Genomic DNA, 19,110 nt, shown 5'->3' with positions numbered 1-19,110 from the left:
TTGCATGAGGGAATCCTTTTTAGAAAAGGGTATAATGGAGACTCATTACGATGTTTGAGTCCTGAAGAAGTAAGGGAGATGACAAAGGAGGTACATGTAGGGGAATGTGGGGAGCACCAAGGGAAGAAAAAGCTATATCAATGTCTACTGCAGATGGGTTATTATTGGTCCACTATGAAGAAAGACACAGTAGAATTCGGGAAGAAATGACACAGTTGCCAAGTGCAGTCCAACCTGATTCACACTCACCCACAAAATTTGCATAGCATGGTCACCCTATGGCCCTTCCACACTTGGGGGTTGACTTAGTGGGACCCGTAAATCCACCCTCCTATGGGTACATATGGATCCTTGTGGTTACAGAGTACTTTACCAAATAGGTAAAAGCCATACCACTCCGTAAGGCCACAGGAGGATCCATGGCAAATTTTATCAAGAACATAATTATCAGGTTCGGAGTACCTCATAGGATCATTAATGACAATGACACACCATTTGTCAACAGTGAAATAAGAAAAATGTTAGAGTTCTATCAAATCAAACACCATCGGTCATTGCCCTATTAACCCCAAGGGAATGGGCAGGTAGAAGCAACAAACAAAACTCTCATCAAGATTATTAGCAAGATGAATCAAGAATATATTGGGGGATGGGCAATGCATCTGCTAGACACCCTTTAGGCCTACCGAAGCTCAACCAAGTTTGTCATGAGATTTTCACCTTTCTCCTTAATCTACAAAATGGAGCTAATGAGCCTAGCCGAAGTGATGACACCCTCCTTAAGGGTCATGCAGGAATGAAAGAAAGAGAAGGAGAAGGAAGTCTTCGCGGCAGAAAGATACGAAGACCTAGAGGGATTAGATGAAAAAAGGGAGGAGGCCCAAGAGAGTAGCCGTAGATACAGATAAAAAATGACTAAAGCTTATGGTAGGACAGCCAAGGAGGCTTTCGTGCATAAAACCTTTACTTAGCCGCTTTGGCCCTTTCTTGCTCTAGAAGCGCTATAACTTCGACTATGGTGATGAAACGCTACTTCGCGTTCTATGGACCACCCCCTGCAGAGGTTTCTTCCTTGTCTGCCGCATGCTCTAGGTCGTGCTGGTTTTCTTTTTCTTTTGTCTTATCCGCCTTCATTTTGCAAATTTCTTCCATTATCTGCTGCTGAGAATGCTGCAGTAACTGCAAGACGTCAATGAAAAAGTTGGCATTATCAGTGGGAACTCTTTACTGTTGTTGAGGTCCAGCCCCCACTCTGTCGACACCTTCAGCTTGGTTAGGCTAGTGTTGGTGGGGCATTGCTGGTCTTGACTTCGCCTGCGAGGGTATTGCATTCATGTTCCGTGTCGTCTTTGATCTCGGGGGCATAACTTGCAAGGCCTTTATCTACCTTACCTATCTTTTTCCCAACTCCCTAATGGAGTTGCCAATTTAAATGTGGTGGGCCTTTTTGTATTTCTGGGCTGGACTGCTTCCTGTCATGTTGTGGCCCAATAGTTCTGGGGTATGAGAGTCGAGACTGGCTCGATTGAAACTCACCTCAAGCCAGCTTGTGCGCATGCTAGGACCCCTTTACCAAGATCTTGGTCACGTGCCCACGGTAGAGGATGTTGTTACAAAAATGTTATAGCAGGAGGCACATAATATAATAGGATAATAAAGATATGTTTATTGCCAACGAAAGATAATATTTAAACCACTTTCTTAACAAGAAAACACGGTTATGTGAATATAGCAGAAATAAGTTAGCGACAATAAAAGAATAATATTAATACTTAATCAAACACAATAAAAAGAGGGAAAAGGGAATTAGTCTGCTATGCTTGGTTCCTTAGCAGATTTAAGTCCAAGAAGGGAACTAATCTCCAATGTGGGCAATCTCACAGGGAAATCCTGCCATGGAAATTGCCTACTTTGAAAGAATGGACCTAAATGGCTTAATCTCAAGTCCTTTAACTTTTTAGAGAGTAGGCTATTGAGAGAGAGAGAAGGGAATAGCCTATTGGTACATGCCTTATTACACTCTTGTTTCCTTACTTTACTTTTTTATCCTCTGTGTTTCTCCCTGCCTTCTATTTTCTTTCTTATTCCTATATTTCTTCTATTCTTCCTTGTTTTTTCGTTGCTATTTTTCTCACTTGCTCCTCCTTACTCCTTACTCCACTTCCTTTTCTTGTGCACAGCTAAGGCCTTTTTATACTGCCTATCGTGATAAATTTTACTGTTTTACCCCTCAACTACTTTTGGTCTAGTGTGGGTGTTCTTCCTGGGCCACCCACTGGTTTGCTGGCTACTTTGCTAGCACAACTACCCTGCATTGGTTGCGCCATGTTCCATTCCCAGAAAAAAGGAGTTTTTGTTTTATTTTCTTGCCTTCCGTGGCATTCCCTTCCGGATAAGGATTAGTTATTCTCTCTTTCTAACTCCTATGGAGTACGCTTAGTGATTCCAACTTATCTTTCTCTCTTTTGGGTGGTATGTCAGCCCAGCAGGACATTTACCCTAAAAGAGCTTGAGCAGGAATCCCAAAATAGACTTTCCCCTTCTCCCCACCACCAGACCATACCCTCTTTACCTTTAACCCATGGCTCACCGCTCCTGTATTGGTTGGGTACAAGTGGGTGGTGGCTGAGTCTTGTGCATGTTCCACTTCCATGTGAGTCTATGGCTTGTCTGCCATTCATGCGTTTGCCATTGCCTGTGGATTTGTTTGGTCTTGCGGTGCGTTCTGCTACTCATTTTTTTAGCTCTTTATGGCATGAATGAGTCAGTGGGTCTTCATTCTCTACATCTCGTTTCTTCCTTGGGCTGGGTTTTGCTTGGGTATGGGCCCTTCCTTCTTCAATCCAGCCCTTGCCTTCTCTTACTTTTAGTTTGTGGGTCGCCTGACACTTCTGCCACACCCATCCATTGCTTCTACCATATTATCACTTAACTTGTGTTTGTTGAGCCTCCTTTGGGCCTGCCATATACTTTTCCTTTACTCAATTCATGTTGCCTAGTACTTCTGTTGGATTAATTCTCATACCATCTTGGGCTTCCTTGGCCCATTTTATTCCTTTAGGCATCCTCGACCCATTCCATTTCTACATTCCCATGGGTTTTTGCTAAATCTTTCGGGCTTCCTTAGCTCAATTACCATATCCTTTCATTTTGGGATTTTTGGGCCTTTGCGCCAACCCCATTTACTAGTTCCTTTCTTTGGGCTCCTCCAGCCTATCTTTGCTTGCTTTTTACTTATTATGATTTTCATGAGTTTACTACTTCCTTCTCTGGGCTCCCTTGAGCTTGTTTGCTTTCTTTGGGGTCTTTTTTACTATTTTATAGGCCCGTGGACCATTATTCATTCCATTCGGGCTTAATGGTTTTTCTTACTTTGCAAACTCTTCTTCCTTCACCCCTTTTATATTATTGGACTTCTTCTTATTATTAGACCTTTTTGCCAAAATGGGCATTAACAGGGAGATAAATAAGTATGCATGTGGAGTTGGATGCAGGAAGGCCCATGAATAAGAAAAAAATGAAGAAGAAGCAAGGTTAGAGATAACATACTCTCCTCTCAGTGGTGGCAAATGAAGGTGGTGGAGATGTCTTCTTCTTGCCACCTTGGGGCCTATTAGAAGGAAGAGTATTCGTGGATGGCCGTGGAGCAGAAGGCTTAGGCTTGCCTGCAGTAAAGCACCTGCTAGAATGGGTATGAGCAGAAAAGGGAGGAGAATCCTCAATAACTATATTACCAATCGGAGGAAGATTGCCCTCATAGGGAACAATGTCAGAGCAAGTCTTAGAAGAATCATCACCTCTCTTTGCAGACTTAGGCTTGGCGGACCGAGACACCAAGCCCTTCTTCACAGGCACAGGAAGGTTCACCACCTTCACCTTCTTCTCCTAACCCGTGGGGTACTCACTAGTATACAAGTATCATCCTTTCTCCTTTGCTTGCCACTCAAATATAGTAGATTGACTTTGCTTCCTAGTATACACCACCATAGACTTGGTGGGAAGTAGTAACTGAGGGTTGGCAGAAATGATAGCGTGAAGACCATCAGGAGGAATGAGAGAAAACCCACGGCTGCCTAACAACTCCTACTCAATTGAAGTCATCACAGCCTGCCAATACCCATGCATCACAGCAGTGCAAAGACCCTTTCCATGTGAACTCGGAATAGTGACTGTTGTGAAACGCCTACTCCAAAACTCAAAAGCACTAGGCCACAGGAATAGTTGAACAGAAGTGGCAGACTCTCGAATGGTAGTGAGATCATTAGGTATGTCCTAATCCAACCTAAATTATCTCCTTACTCTATTGGCAGAATAGTGCACAAACTGGATGCCCTCATTAACAAGATAAGGCAGTCACCCAGCATTAGTGGTTCTCAAATATGTAATCCTCCTCTCATCAAAGGCAGTCAACGGGGTGGTGGTCCTAGCAGTGTCAGCAAAAGGGCCCATGACCGAATCAGGACATGTGTAACTAGTGCCCATATTCATGTATGCTCTCAAACAAAAACCGACTCCTTTATCAAAGAACTCTACGGCAAGATGCCTAAATGGCTTCAACCTAACCCAGTGGTAAGCCGACGGAAAATCAAATAAAAAGTAGTTGCAAAAATCAGTAATAACTTTCGGACAAGAACGATACTTCTCCTTGGCAAAATGGACAGACTTGCACTTAGCCAAATGCCTAGTAACGCTCCCATAGCAGATGCTACAAAATGGTACTATGGGTAGAAGTAGTAATTATGTGGCAGAAACTCGCCTACTTTTCATCACTCTGCAAAATATCTATCTGCGCATACAGATAAACTAGAAACATAGGGGCCAATGGCAGAATCACCCTAGTAGAAATCTTTATGGCTAAGCGAAAATAAAGAGGTTTTACTGCATAATGAGGGTGAGAGCCGAAGATGAACTTATAGAGCCAGAACGCAACGAAGGAGGCCACACAGCGGACTACGTTAGAAGCATTGGAGCAAGCCCCAACCCAATGCGACAACTTCACGTTCCTACTCATCCCTTTCTTCAACTTGGCCTCCACAGCCTCCTCCTCAAGAGAAAGTTCAATATTACTCGGGTCCACATCATCGAGAATGGGCAACAACAGTTGATTTGACCATCCTCCAAGGTCACGGTGATCTCACCGCAAGAAAAGAAGAAGGTATGGGTAGAGGTGCACTATTGGCGGACCAAATGGTGAAGATTGAACAAGTCCTTATTGTTGGACAAGCAACGCGATGAAACAATGGCCTTCAACATGCCAGCCTGCTGCAACGCCGCCATAAAACCCATATCGGACAACTCTTCATCTACCCATTCCTTCCAACCCAAAGAGGTACACGACCTGAATTACAAAGAGAATGGGCAAGCGAATTTTCTTGGCGTATATCAAGATCGGGGATCGAGGATGCCAAAGGGGCCCGAGACACCTCTGTGTCACGGTGACAAATGGAGAGCCATATGCAACCTGGCGGTGGAGGCAAGTAATCACTGGGCACCACCAAGAAATGCATGTGGGTATAATACCACGGATCAATGAGGGGAGCACATTCACTATCTGGATCACAACTTCCTTCCTCCTCCTCGGAGCATTCCTATTCTGAGAGGTGAGCATCTTCGCCTGTGGTTTTGGTGGCGTGATCGTCGGTAGCAATCTCTTTCTCCTTACGGCGAGAAAAACTCTCGCCTTTCGTCGGTGTCATGATGGGATATTTGATCAGAATAGAGTGGTGAGAATGTTTTGAGGAAGAAGACACGGTGAAGGAGAGGGAAATGAAAAGGTGTTTTGTGCAAATGATGGGAAGGGAAAGAATCAGCCATCAAAAGAAGCATCATATTAATGTAACAGAAGTTGCGTTTCAGAATAATTGCTAAACTGAAAAATTCGAAGAGACAACATTGTTCACGGCAAGAAAGAAAATAAGGCGGGGCCCACTGTTCAAAAAAACCCGTGAAAAAGAAAGAGAGAGAGAAAGAGACTTTTTATTAGCATATGAACCGTATGAGCAATTCATATGCTCAGGGGGCTAAATGTTGATGCCCATTTTGGCAAAAAGGGCCAATGACAAGAAAAAGCCCAACAATATAAAAGGGGTGAAGAAAGGAGAATTAGCAAAGTAAGAAAAATCATTAAGCCTGAATAACAGGAATGATGGTACGCAGGGCCACAAAATAGTAAAAGGGCTCCAAGGAAAGCAAATGGGCCCAAAGGAGCCCCAAAGAAGGAAGTAGCAAGCCCATGGGAATCATAAGAAGTAGAAAGTAAGCAAAAAGGGGTTGGAGGAGCCCAAAGAGAGGGATTAGTAAATGAGATTGGTTCAAAGACCAATAAACCTAAAAGCAAAAGATATGGTAATTGGGCCGAGGAAGCCTAAATGATTTAACAAAAGCCCATAGGAATGAAAGAAAGAGATGGTCGAGGATGCCCAAAGGAATGAAGCGGGCCAAGGACGCCCAAAAGGATAAAATAGGCCGAGGAAGCCCAAGATGGTATGAGAAATAAGCCAGCAGAGATGCTGGACAATGTGAAATAAGAGAAAGAATAATACATGGCAGGCCCAAAGGAGGCCTAGTAGACACAAGTTAAGTGATATCATGGCAGAAGTAATGCAGTGGCGTGGGAGGAATACCAGTTGACCATGAACAGGAAGTAAAAAGAGACAAGGGCTGAATTACAAAAGAAAAGTTTATGGGAATGCAGAGTTATAAAATGGGCCAAGGATGCCCAAGGAAAGCAAATGGGCCAAGGATGCCCAAAGAGGAAAGGAAGGAGACAAAGGAGCCCATAAGCAATGTAATGGGTCAAGAAAGCCCAAATTAGCACGAGTATAAATCCAATGACCATACTAGATCATTATAGCCAATTGAGAGAAGAATACGCAGCAAGCCTAAAAGAGGCCCAGCAAGCTGGGGTCAAATGACATCACAGCAGGAATAGTAGAATAACATGGCAGGAATGGTAGGAAGACCACAAAAGGAGTAGGCTGAAGAAAGAAAAGCCCATAATCAAACAAGGCCCGGCCCTTGAGAACAGCAAGCCATAAGGAAATGAGAAATCAGAAAGCAGTCCACGCCATAAAAGGTCAAGGATGAACGGCAAAATGCACAGATGAGCCTCCAGACCACGACAAATGCATGAGCAGCGGACAAGCTTTAAACGTACATAGAACTGGAGCACGCGCAAGGTCTAGACACCACCAGCTTGTACCCAGTCAATACAGGAGTAGTGGGTCATAGGTCAGAGGTAAGAGGGGGTATGGTCTGGCAGTAGGGAGAAGGGAAAGCCTATTCAGGGGTTCCTGCTCAAATTCTTTTAGGGGTAATATCTTGTTGGGATGACTTATCACCCAAAAGAAGTAAGGATAAGTTGAAACCACTAGGTGCATGCCATGGGGGATAGAGAGAGAACACCCACGCTATGGCAGATAAGAATGCCACGGTGAGCAAGCAAACAAAATAATCTTCTTTGTTTGGTGATGGGGAGTGGCGTAGCCAGCACAAGTAAGTGGTGGTGGCTGGATAGTTGACAAACCAGTGGTGGTCGGCAAGGACACCCAGACCAAACAAAAGTAGTTAAAGGCTAAAATGGTAAAAGCCAGTCACAACAGGCAATATATAAAGGACCCTTGTCGTGCACAGTATCATCATCACGGCAATAGTAACCTATAGGAGAAAATCACAACATGACTACATGGGTAAGCACTGAGAAAGAATGAAAAGAAGAGAGAAAGAATCAAAAATAACAAAAACAGAGAGGAAAGAGAGAATTAGGAAGAAAAAATAGAGAAGTATAGAATGACAGGCATACACCAATAGGCTAATCCCTTCTCTCCCTTTAAAAGCCTACCTTTTGTCAAGGATAAAGGATTTATTTGAGCACAAGCCATTCAGGTCTGTTCCCGCAAAGTGGATAATTTCTGCAGCAGACAAGGTTATCCACAATGAAGGAGTGGTCCCTCCTTGGCCTTAGTCTTGTAATACAATTGAACACGATAGACTAACCTTTTCCTTTTGATTTCGCCATTTATCAAGATTATTTCCTTTCTCACATTTGTAATCTCACTTATAATGTGTCTCTTATATTGTTCTTTTTTCCTACTTTGCTTAAGGATTCATAATTTATTTTGTTTAACTGGAAGCATATTGCCTTTATTGTCATATTGTATGTGTCTGCCGTAACCCTCTTGTAATAGCTTCGCCTGCTATGGGTGTGTGACCAAAGTTTCGGCAAACGGGGCATAGCTTGTGCACAGGCTGGACCAAGGTGAATTGCAATTGGACTGGTCCTAATTCTCTTATCCAGAACAATTGGGCCTAAGTACAGCAGGAGGCAGTCTAGCCCAAAATCACAAAAGGCCCACCACATTGATGAATTCAGATCCTCTAGATTTCCTAGGGCACTTTACTAATAGATTTTCTTAAATCTTAACCACTTTTTTTTGATTTAAAGGTCGAGATTTTGTCATGTCAGTATTTTACTAACGATACTCTTAAAATAATAAAATAATGTTACGAACAAAATAATTAAGATTATTATTAGTGGAATACTAATATGGCAATCTAGACCATTAAATCATTAATAAATTGTTAAAATTTAAGGAAATTTATTTGGTAAAGTACCCTAGGAAATCTAGAGAATTTGAATTCTTGTTTGATTGGGGTGAAAAAGAGAGATGATGAAAAATGGGAGAAGGAAAAGAGAAAGAAAACAATAAATTTCCATAATTTAATTGGAGTGAAAATAGAGGAAAGACATTGAGATGAGTGGAGTTTTCCACTCAAACTAACAAATTTTTTTTTCCTTCCAAAATGACAATAAGAAGACATAATTGCTGTGGTTACACGATTTTCCTGGCCCAACTTGTGTTGATTAGGCCCTGGCCCAAAGCGCAACCCACAATAATTATTTGTAGAGGATGGGTCAAAGAACTTGGCCTCAGTGAACTTGTTCGGTCTTATGCATGGGCAGTATGGTTTGCAAAAGGAAAATAGAAAAACACCAGAATGGATCTTTCTCAAGTTTGATTTTATTTCTTTTTCGTTCCTAATACAGTTCTCCCGTCCCCTTCTTTGAGGGACTCCACTACATTATATATTTTTCTTCTTTTCATCCCAGCCTTACACCTGTTAATCATCCAAGCATCCACTCGAGCACCTGTCCCATCAGACGCCCTCATCAGACCCTTTGTGAGTTGCAGAGGCCAAGGCGGTACTGTTCAGGAGTCTTTTCCTCATTAATGCGGCCAAGAGGGTGGTTGGGGCGCAATTAATGTGGTGGTAGCCTTCCGTGAGATATTTTGAATTTAATTCGTTTTATATGTTGGAAAGACGAGCTGAAATGGCTGGGGCAAGTTTCTCGTCTGGGCTTCGCGATGTCCGAGGAGGAGTTACTCCTCGGACAGGTTTCCTTGATGCTATTGGGGTTGAATAGCGCTTCATATGAGGCTTTTCGTTGGACAGGACGCTCCTCGGACGGGCCTGAGCTTGGAATAGCCCATCATTTTTGGGCCGGGCCCCACAATTGCCATCACATTTCATCTTTCTATTTTTAATAATAAGGAAATAATAGTTATTTAACATTTATTCTTTTACTTCCACTTCTTCCTTTTCTCTAGGACTATAACAAAATACTACATGCATAGAGTAAAAAACATAAATATTTTCTAAGAAATAATTAATGGATTAGTATAAAAAAATATATATTTTAAAATTTTATGTAAAAATAAAATAAAAACTTGTATTTTTTTATTTAAATAATATTAAAGCTTTTTTAAAATAGTGTATTATCAAATATTCGAAAGATATTAGTTATCTAACATAACATGCCCTATTCTCTATTGTCCCAACATTTCCCATTCTCGGTCCAACGTGTAATTTTCTTTAACTAGTAAGTTGCCCGTGCGTTGCACGGATAATGCTGTAATAGTTTATGCAATTTTTTATGAAGAATACTGTATATATATTATAACATTGTAACAATTATAAATTGCAAACACATATTCATTATAATTATTTTGTTGAAGTAATTAGCAAAAAGGAATCAACTTTAGAGTAATATTGTATAATAAAAGTTGATAAAAGCATGGTAACATTCCATATTATTGATATTTATTTTGTGATGTAATAAAGAGCCTTATAAAACTCCATATTATTGATATTTATTTTGTGATGTAATAAAGAGATTTATTGTGAAATTTTGTTTTTTTGTTTCTTGAATGCCTTGTTTTTTGAAGTATGTCAACGCTTGTAGAGCATGTTGAGAGGTATGTTATCATCATCTGTTGCTTCATCTTCAGCGTTTGAAGTTTGGTCTATCCTTACTTGTTCAATTTGTGAGCCTTTATCAATTTCTCCTTTTGTCGCATCATTTGTGTTGATCATTGATGAAATGGCACTGGAAGATTCTTGGGTGGATCTTACAAAGTTTGTGCTGGCAAATTTGTTGTCGCTAAGATTTTGCATAGGTATCTGCATTCATAATAAATTTGAGCACGTTATTTACATCAGTATAGCGTAGAGAAAGAAATAATATGGCATACTGGCTTGGTTTTTTTTCTTTTTGTTCCATACCTTTTTCTCATTTGAAGGTGCATCAAAAATCTTAGCAACTGTGTAATTTTCAAAACCATCCTTCAGATTGAATTCATTCAAGTGAAGTAGAAAAATGTATTGTCTTCCTAAAATTTTTTTAAGATCACATGGGATTCCTTCTTCAATATCAATTTGCATATTAGTAATTTTAATTTATATTATAATCTATAGTTTTACAATAAATTTAATAATTTAAATAAGTTGTACTTCGGTTTGTTTTTCAGCAAGATCTTTTGCAGATTTATTTAGGATTTTCTCAGCATCTCGATCAAATATGACAAAAGTTGTCTTGTCAGTTGAATCAAAAACTTCAATTTGAATCCTGTATCTGAAGTATTTTGCAATTGTATAGTAATTATAGTAAGAGGAATATGTTTATTAAAAAATTTTCAAACTTTGTAGTTAATGTGTGTGCCTTTAACCTTGGGATAGGCAGATTTGTTTTTGTTTCACATTTTGCGCACCAAAATGATCCTGATTGTGGTTTGACCTTTTTTCCACATAACACGCATGAAATATAATACCAACCCATTGTTGTATCAATGTTGCTTATTGTTGCAACACAATAGCAATTAACATCCTACAATGAATTTTGAAGTTAATATGTGATATTTTTTTTTTAAAAGTAAATGATGTGTTATTATATTTTCATGTAAATGATGAGTCTAGTTTGAAATGATTAGCAAACCTGTTTTGTAGGATCCCATTCAATGCATTTGAGCTCTGGTATTGTCTTCATCTTGTTTGAAGAAAAATCCTCCTCTGAAAACTGTTTTGCATGTATTTTTGGTATTTGTTGTATAGGATCATGTTTTTTACCATTCCTATCATTGAATTTATAAAGAGGAAAAAAGAATGTAAATGTTATTTTGTGAGATAAAAAATGTTATTTATCATATTTTTTTGTTATTAATAATTTTTAAAATATGCACCTGTCAATTATTTCAGCAATCTTGGGAATCTCAAGATTTAGATATACTTTTGTTGCACTGGTTGATGACAAAGAGAATTCGCCTGCAAAAATTGGAGAATACATTATAATAAACCAAATCGTATTGAATTGAAATTGAGAAAAATGAAGACATGTTTTAATGAGAATGAAATTGTCTAAAAATATCATTAGATTGTTTTGAAAATGAATAAGTTTGAGTATTAAAAATTTATAATTAGTGATTACATTTGTCATTGTAAAATTTATGGCCTAAGATTAGTAACCAATATACTTATTAACTTGATAGCATTACTAAGTACATTAAAATTGATAGTTGGTAACATTATTTAGTTGTACTTACCTCCAAATGATTTGACAATAGTTGAAGTTGCAATTAAGGCTGTGTTTGTTTCATGTAAGTGATTTTCCGGAAAATACTTATTTTCCGGAAATGCTATTTTCCGGAAAGGAAAATATTTTCAAGTGTTTGGTTGTATTATGAAAATTTTTCTAGAAAATAATTTCATGTGTTTGGTAACACCCTGAAAATACTATTTTCCACCACCACCCCCACAAAACCCACCACCACACAACAGGAAAACCACCAAAACACCACCACCCACGCCACCACAACAACAACAACAAAATCAGAGATCAAAGAGAGAGAGTAAAAAATCAAAATCACAAACAAATTTTATTACAAAAATTTCAAACGAGAACGAGAACGAATCGTTGCGAGTGGGTTCGTCGGTGCGAGTGGGTTCGTGGTGCGAGTGGGTTCGTGGTGCGAGTGGGTTCGTCGGGGTTCGTCGGTGTGAGTGGCTTCGTCGGGGTTCGTTGGTTGAGTGGGTTCGTCGGTGCGAGTGGGTTCGTCGGGGTTCGTCGTGGTTCGTCGGTGCGAGTGGGTTCGCGACGATCTCTCTACTCTCTCTGTCTCTCTCTTCGCGCGTGGTCTGGAAATGGTGAGACGATCTCAATGATCGGTGACTGGGTTCGACGAGGGTGGGTTTGAACGATCGGAGCGGTGTGATCGTCTTGCTCCGATGTGATCTTCTTGCTCTGACGTCGGTGATCTTCTTGCTCTTTCTCTCTCTCTCTCTCTTCTATTTTCCAAGGCCGGAAATCATTTGAAGTGAAAATGAAAACGGAAATGATTTTCCGTTGTTTTGGCTCTCATTTTCAGTCAACCGGAAATGCTTTTCAGTTTGACCGAATTTGAAGTTACAACCAAACACCCAATTTTCCAGAAAATCATTTCCGGAATCAGTTTGAAGTCAATTCAAACGCAGCCTAAGACAAAAGGTCCTTGATTGTTCTTATATACATCTTCATCGATTTGCCAGACAGTTGTTCCCCATAGTGAAAGCCTAATTTCTTTTCCCCTGGTATAGTTAAAATCAGTGAGGATTTTTTTGTTATTAGTAATTTTTTTATTTATAATTGATTTTTCTATATAAACATATAATGACATCAATATCATATCAACAAATTTTGTCTTACTCTTTCAAAAGCAATTGCAAATTGCGTAATTTTCTTGGTGCGCCATTAACTTGAGGCTCTTCAACATTTCCAACTACTACCAACTTTCCAACAACATCTATTTATATGCAATTATGTAGTTAGGTTATTTTGAATAATTAATTTCGGATACAACTATATTAGAGGAATTGTGAAATAGCTAGAGATTTGCATTTACCTATTAAATATGTGTAATTGTAACATTGGTTCTGTATTTGGTGATAGTCAGCAAACTGAAAGCAGTATTTTTGGATTGAGTTCATATCTTCGTTGGACTCCATGATTGTAGTAATGGTCATGAACCAAATTCGGATATCATTGTGTACAGGTCGAAACTTGCCTTTAGTACTCTCCACCCTAAAATTCTTGATGGTATAAACACGGCCTTCAAGCAATTGTGGTCTAAAAGTTCGTGCTTGATTTTTCCGAACAATTGCATGTATTGTTGAGCCCTAGAATAATGAGAAATGTCAGTATCTTCCATTATTCTTCTTGTGAATATATATAATAGCCATGGATGTTGAATTATATGATGAGTTTGTAAAATAATTAATTTTAAAAGAATTGAATCTGCATAATAAATTGAATTAGCACAATTTAAATTGAGTTCTATACTTACCTCTTCATCAATAAATATCATATCAAGGCTTATGAACTCATTGTTCTTTGTGTTGATTGCATCCCACATACGAAGTACTCTGACCTTGATTGTCCAATTGTCTCTATCCATTGAAATCTTGCTCAAAGGAGTCCAACACATTGCCATTTTGACTTAGTATCAATAGTTCTGCAACTATTTCCACAGTTGAATAGAGAAGTTGTCATAAAAAATATATATAAAAGTAAGTAAAATTATAATAATCATCAATGAAATAATTTGTTTTGGTAAAATGCAGAATTGACTACGTTTTGCATTATCAAATTTAAATGTTTGTTTTTTAAAGAAGCTTGGAACATGATATTTTTGTTTTACAAAAAGTATAAAGTAATAATTAAATGTGGTTAGAAACTTAGTAATGAATGATGAACTTTCTTCAATGAAGTTTCACATATTTATTTGTATATTTCTAAAGACCTCTTTATAGACTATATTTTTAGTCGTTGAAGAGGTTTTGCCATCATCACCAATTATCAAGAGTTTAAGACCATTCCTAGTAGTAACTCTAGAAACAGCAACGTATAATTGCCCATGACTGAAAACTGGTTTAGGCAAGAAAAGTCCAACATGTTTTAGTGATTGTCCTTGGCTCTTGTTTATAGTCATGGCAAAGCAAACAGAAATTGGGAATTGTCTTCTTTTTAAAACAAACGGCCATTTTGTGTTTGATGGAGAGAGTACTATTCTTGGGATGAAGACTTTGTTTCCCACATGTGATCCAATTATAACTTTAGCTTCGATCACCCATTTGGATAATTGAGTAACTACTAATCGAGTCCCATTGCATAGGCCAGCTGATTGATTAATGTTTCGGAGCAACATTACTGGAAGACCAACTTTAAGACGTAGTCTGTGATTTGGTATGCTAGGGAATTTCAAGGAGTTTAAGAATTCAACTGGGTAAAGCACGTCTTCATTCTGAATGTATCTTGAAGCCTTACAAATTGAATCTGCACTGAGATATGTCTCCTCATTTGAAGCAAGCAAGTCTATGATATAGTCATTTATTTCATTGACTATATCATTTGTTGGAGCTAGAATAGATCGCTCTTCCAAGTATTTTCCATCTGCATAGTTGCTGTGAAGATTTGGATATGTTGCAGTCACAATGCTTTGTATTGGATCATGTCCAACATCAATTAATAGGTCAGAGGGTATGACTATATTTGATTGGCTGTCAACTTCACCAAGCTCTTCGTTACCTAATTTGAGTATCCATTCTGCAAAGTTGTTGGAATCAGCATTAGGTTGTTGGAGACGCATATTCTGTGTTAGTACAAATACCTTGCAAAAGTTCCATAAATAAGATCTATTCACTGATGCATCAACAATATCTTCTCTATGGCCTTTAGCAATAACTGGCAGTATTTGTCGAAAATCACCACCCAATACAACTGTCTTTCCTCCAAAAGTTTTATCGACACTATTTTTGTCGGTAAATCGAAGTAGATCTCTCAATGAACGGTCTACAGCCTCAAAACAATTACGATGTGCCATAGGTGCTTCATCCCATATAATAAGACTCACCTTTGTCATTAACTCAGCAGCATGTGTTCCTTGTTTTATACCACAAGTTGATTCCTCTGTCACAATGATAGGGATTTGAAATCTAGAGTGAGCAGTCCTACCACCAGGGAGTAGCAAAGCTGCTATGCCAGAAGAAGCTACAGCAAGCACAATTTTCCCTTGTGAACGGAGGCAAGCAATTAATGTTTTCCAAAGATATGTTTTACCAGTTCCTCCATGACCATAGACAAAGTATAAACCACCGCTATTGCATGCCACATCTTGAATTACAGCATCATATATTTTTCTTTGGTCAGCATTTAACTCATTTAAAAGTTTTTTATGTTCTGCAGCCAATTCAAGCCTATCAAAATCCAACTCTTCTTGTAACAATCGGTTGTTGTTTTCTCTAATTGTCGACACATTTGGATATTTGATGCCATCAAATTCTTTCAGAGATCTTCCACTTTTTACTAATATTTGTTCAATTTCAAAAAGAGCATGGTTCTGTATTTGTTCTTCTGTCAAATGTAAGTTGTCATACATTAGGAGACACTTTTGCCTATATAGTATATCATCAGACAACAACTCCCAATTAGCCATCCATAGTGCATGTGGGTTTGTCACTTCACAAAATAACAATAGCGTTGCAAACAATTCTCGTAGCTGCCTTCCTGAAGCCCAATTAAAGGCTTCTTTGATAGCATCATCCCATTCCTTGTCATCATCTAAAAGGCCATGAGCATAGCATGCTGCTCTATATGTTGGATACACAACATGATCAATAGTCCTAATTTCCTCAAAAGACCTTGCACCTTTGACCACATTAAGGAGCATTCGAAGATAGAAGCGGTCACCACTTGCAGGATGAGCATGAAATATCCTCCCTATACATCGGCCAGATTTCCCTGGGCGCCATTCTCTTTGTTTTCTATGCCAAACCCATTTCGTAGGGAAATCACAATATGTCAAATTCCTTGCTGTATCATACATTTCGTTTGCCTTCATCCATTCAGTGAACATTGTTTTTGTTATATCTGGTCTTTCCAAAACATTATCCAAGTAGTCTGAATCTTTGAATGTAACATTCTGCTCATTCTCAATATGGAAGCTTAATCTCTGTACATCAGGCTCTCTATATTGGATATCAAACTCAAAAAGTCTCTAGCATGCTTCAGAAGCTGAGATATATCTACAATCTAGATATGTTTTGATCTCATCAATGTTTGTTATATGTTGTGCTTCACTTGTAGCACCTGTGTGTAAGTTTTCATACAAAACAAATATTGCTCGATCAGAACCCTTGTTAACATACTTGAATAAGTATTTGATGGACTTGGAACGGTTGCACCACTCAACATTAATGTGAGCTTGGTATTTAACTAACAGGTCAATGTTGTATGGCACCACAAATCTGTTATCAAGCATAACACCATTCTTCTCAACTGTCATCCCATTATCTCTTCTCCTATAAATTGCGTAACCATCTTCATCTATCACAGTGTCACTATAAAACTTTTTTGGAAAATGCTTCCTACATTTATTGTCAACCATGCATGGAGATTTTGGGTTGGCAAAACCACAAGGTCCATGAATCATGTATTGTGAAATGACTTCATAATCCCCTGGATTTGTAATCTTATCTGGTATTTCAGCAGAAATTATCTTGTTTATATCCGCAGGCATGGGGTGTTTGTCATCTGGGTATAGGTACAAAAGAATATGAGCATGGGGGAGGCCTCTTTTTTGCCATTCAACTGTGTAGTTAACTGTATTCACACACACACACAAAAAAAAAATTGTTACAATAATTAAATAGATTAAACCATTAAGAATAACAATCAAACAGTAATGAGTTGTATTTTATACCTGCAATTACTTTTCCAAAATGCTTGCCATGTTTTAAATCACGTAGTAGTTGATCCAATTTGATCTTAAAAACTCTTGCAATAATATCCGGTCTATCTTCAGGCCGTTGAGCTGGAATTAAGGAAAGGAAACTTTCAATTTCTGGCCATTTAGGATTGCATGTGAAAGTTATAAACAAATCTGGGTACCCAGCCCATCTACAAATTGACATAGCATCTTGATAATTTTGAATCATATATCTAGGGCTTCCAGTAAAGCTTGAAGGAAGAACAACTCTTTTCCCAACAGATGAAGGAGTAGTGTCTCCTCTAAATACAGCATCCTTTATTCCAAAGTACACCTCTGATCTCAGTTGAAGTTGATGATTCCTGACCCAAATTAGTCGGTACTCCTCAACACATGTGTAAGCATCTACTAAAAATTGTTGTCGCAACCTACGACCAAGAATCAATGTTTCACCTTCACTCTCACGTTGTTGTAATTGATATGCATAATATTCTTGCATAGTGACATATTCTTCTGTCAAAGGCACAACACCACCAAGACCTTTTTTAAGTATTTCATTTCGAAATCCATCCTCACCATACGGAAATAACAATGGATATTGCAAGGCCATGAATTTTGGGTGTAGCTCATTTATTCGTTGTTACAATCCACTTCTTTTCTCAACAATAATATCACGATGGATATTTTCATCGCTCAAATCACCTACAATTATAGCAGCAACTTCAGAGCAAGTGGGCATGTTTTGTTCCCTACCATCACTTGATCGCGATCCAATTAATCGCAAGCGTACATTGTGCATATCAGAGTCCTTGAACCTATCCCTTGCCATACGGAATGTCTTTACCAAGACGTTGTTCTCATCAAGCATCTTCAATAATATTTGAACTATAGCAATGTCAAGGTCATATTCTGATTCCTGTCCAGGCAAAGCACTTTGTCTGTAATGAATCTCTTTTTTTGTGTCGTGTATATACAGCTGTGCAAAAGATGGGTGTTTTCCAACAACTGGAAGTAACGACCCAATTCTGTGGTGGTTTTGCCCATTCAATCGAAAGATGTAAGGGCCTTGTCCTTCATTAGCATGGACATCAACATTTCCTCCCATAGAAGTCATTGCAAACATGGAGTTGAACCTCCTTATATTAGCGTTGTAATGTTCTGAATGTTGTAGGAGTTCTTGAAGCTCTGGAGGTGGTGATTCAACGAAGGTAGCTTCACCCTACCTTCTCGACAACATATTGAGAATTTGGGATTCTTTGTGTTTTTGGATTTACGATTCCTCTCTTCGTACCATAATATTGCATTACAATATTCACACACAACTTGGTGGGCCAAAATTCCACAACTCTGTAAATTTTCCTACATGATAGGGAAAAATGAAGCATAATTAGATGAAATTATGTAATGGAAATATAGAAAATACAAAAGCATATGTAAAAGATTAATATTATTTTCAATTTGTTGACAACCCAGTTTAGCAATAGTTTTATTTCAAACATAGGTGCTGAAGTTGACCAAAGGGAAAAATAGTCCAAGTAATGCTGTAAAAAATGGATTTTAAAGCAAATTTTGAAGAGAAATAGAAATAAGGTAGGTTGAAAATATATGAAGGACTTTATCAAAGTAACTTTTAGAAAATGTATTAATAAAGGATTTAATATACATGAAGACAAAATTTTTAACCTATTGTTGGTATATTGTCATTGATGCTATCTTGAAATAGTATTTTAATTATTTAAAAGTATTTAATTGTTGTTTTTAATATTTAAAATTACAAATAACAGTATTTTAATGAGATTTTGCATGCATGAAAATGAGAAAAATGGAAAATAATGATGAATATAAAATTCCAAAATAGTAGTTTTTGGACTTACTTTGTGTGCTGTTTGACCTTTTAGTCAAGTCTATGTCAATGGGTTTGGTATTTCGCATTCCCAAACCTGAAATATAAAAGATGATATATTCAACTTATTAATATACAATACTAATCCTAACACTTCAAGAGAATTAAGGAAACATGAGGATTGACAGCTATAAA

The 19,110-nt window shown here is 38.3% G+C and overlaps 1 protein-coding gene across 1 annotated transcript; it reads right to left on the bottom strand.

The window, feature by feature from the left end:
• Positions 1-14,078: 14,078 nt before the first annotated feature.
• Positions 14,079-18,248, bottom strand: LOC126702031 (uncharacterized). The gene is made up of 3 exons (XM_050400632.1): positions 17,067-18,248; positions 16,513-16,966; positions 14,079-16,332 (listed from the first exon to the last, which is right to left on the bottom strand). Exons 1-3 carry the CDS (start codon positions 17,680-17,682, stop codon positions 14,079-14,081), a joined length of 3,324 nt encoding a protein of 1,107 aa, XP_050256589.1. The 5' UTR covers positions 17,683-18,248.
• Between the last annotated feature and the right edge of the window lie 862 nt (positions 18,249-19,110).

The sequence above is a fragment of the Quercus robur genome, chromosome 2 (assembly GCF_932294415.1).
Source record: "Quercus robur chromosome 2, dhQueRobu3.1, whole genome shotgun sequence".
Lineage (NCBI taxonomy): Eukaryota > Viridiplantae > Streptophyta > Magnoliopsida > Fagales > Fagaceae > Quercus > Quercus robur.
Note: the sequence above shows the minus strand (reverse complement) of the source record. Positions and strands in the feature narration are given on the sequence as shown.

Coding starts and splice junctions, on each gene's coding strand:
- LOC126702031 (XM_050400632.1), bottom strand. CDS start 17,682: ATGGCCTTGCAATATCCATTGTTATTTCCGTATGGTGAGGATGGATTT. Junction 16,967..17,066: donor TTTTGGAAAAGTAATTGCAG/GTATAAAATACA, acceptor GTGTGAATACAG/TTAACTACACAGTTGAATGG. Junction 16,333..16,512: donor TCCATCAAATACTTATTCAA/GTATGTTAACAA, acceptor TATCCAATATAG/AGAGCCTGATGTACAGAGAT.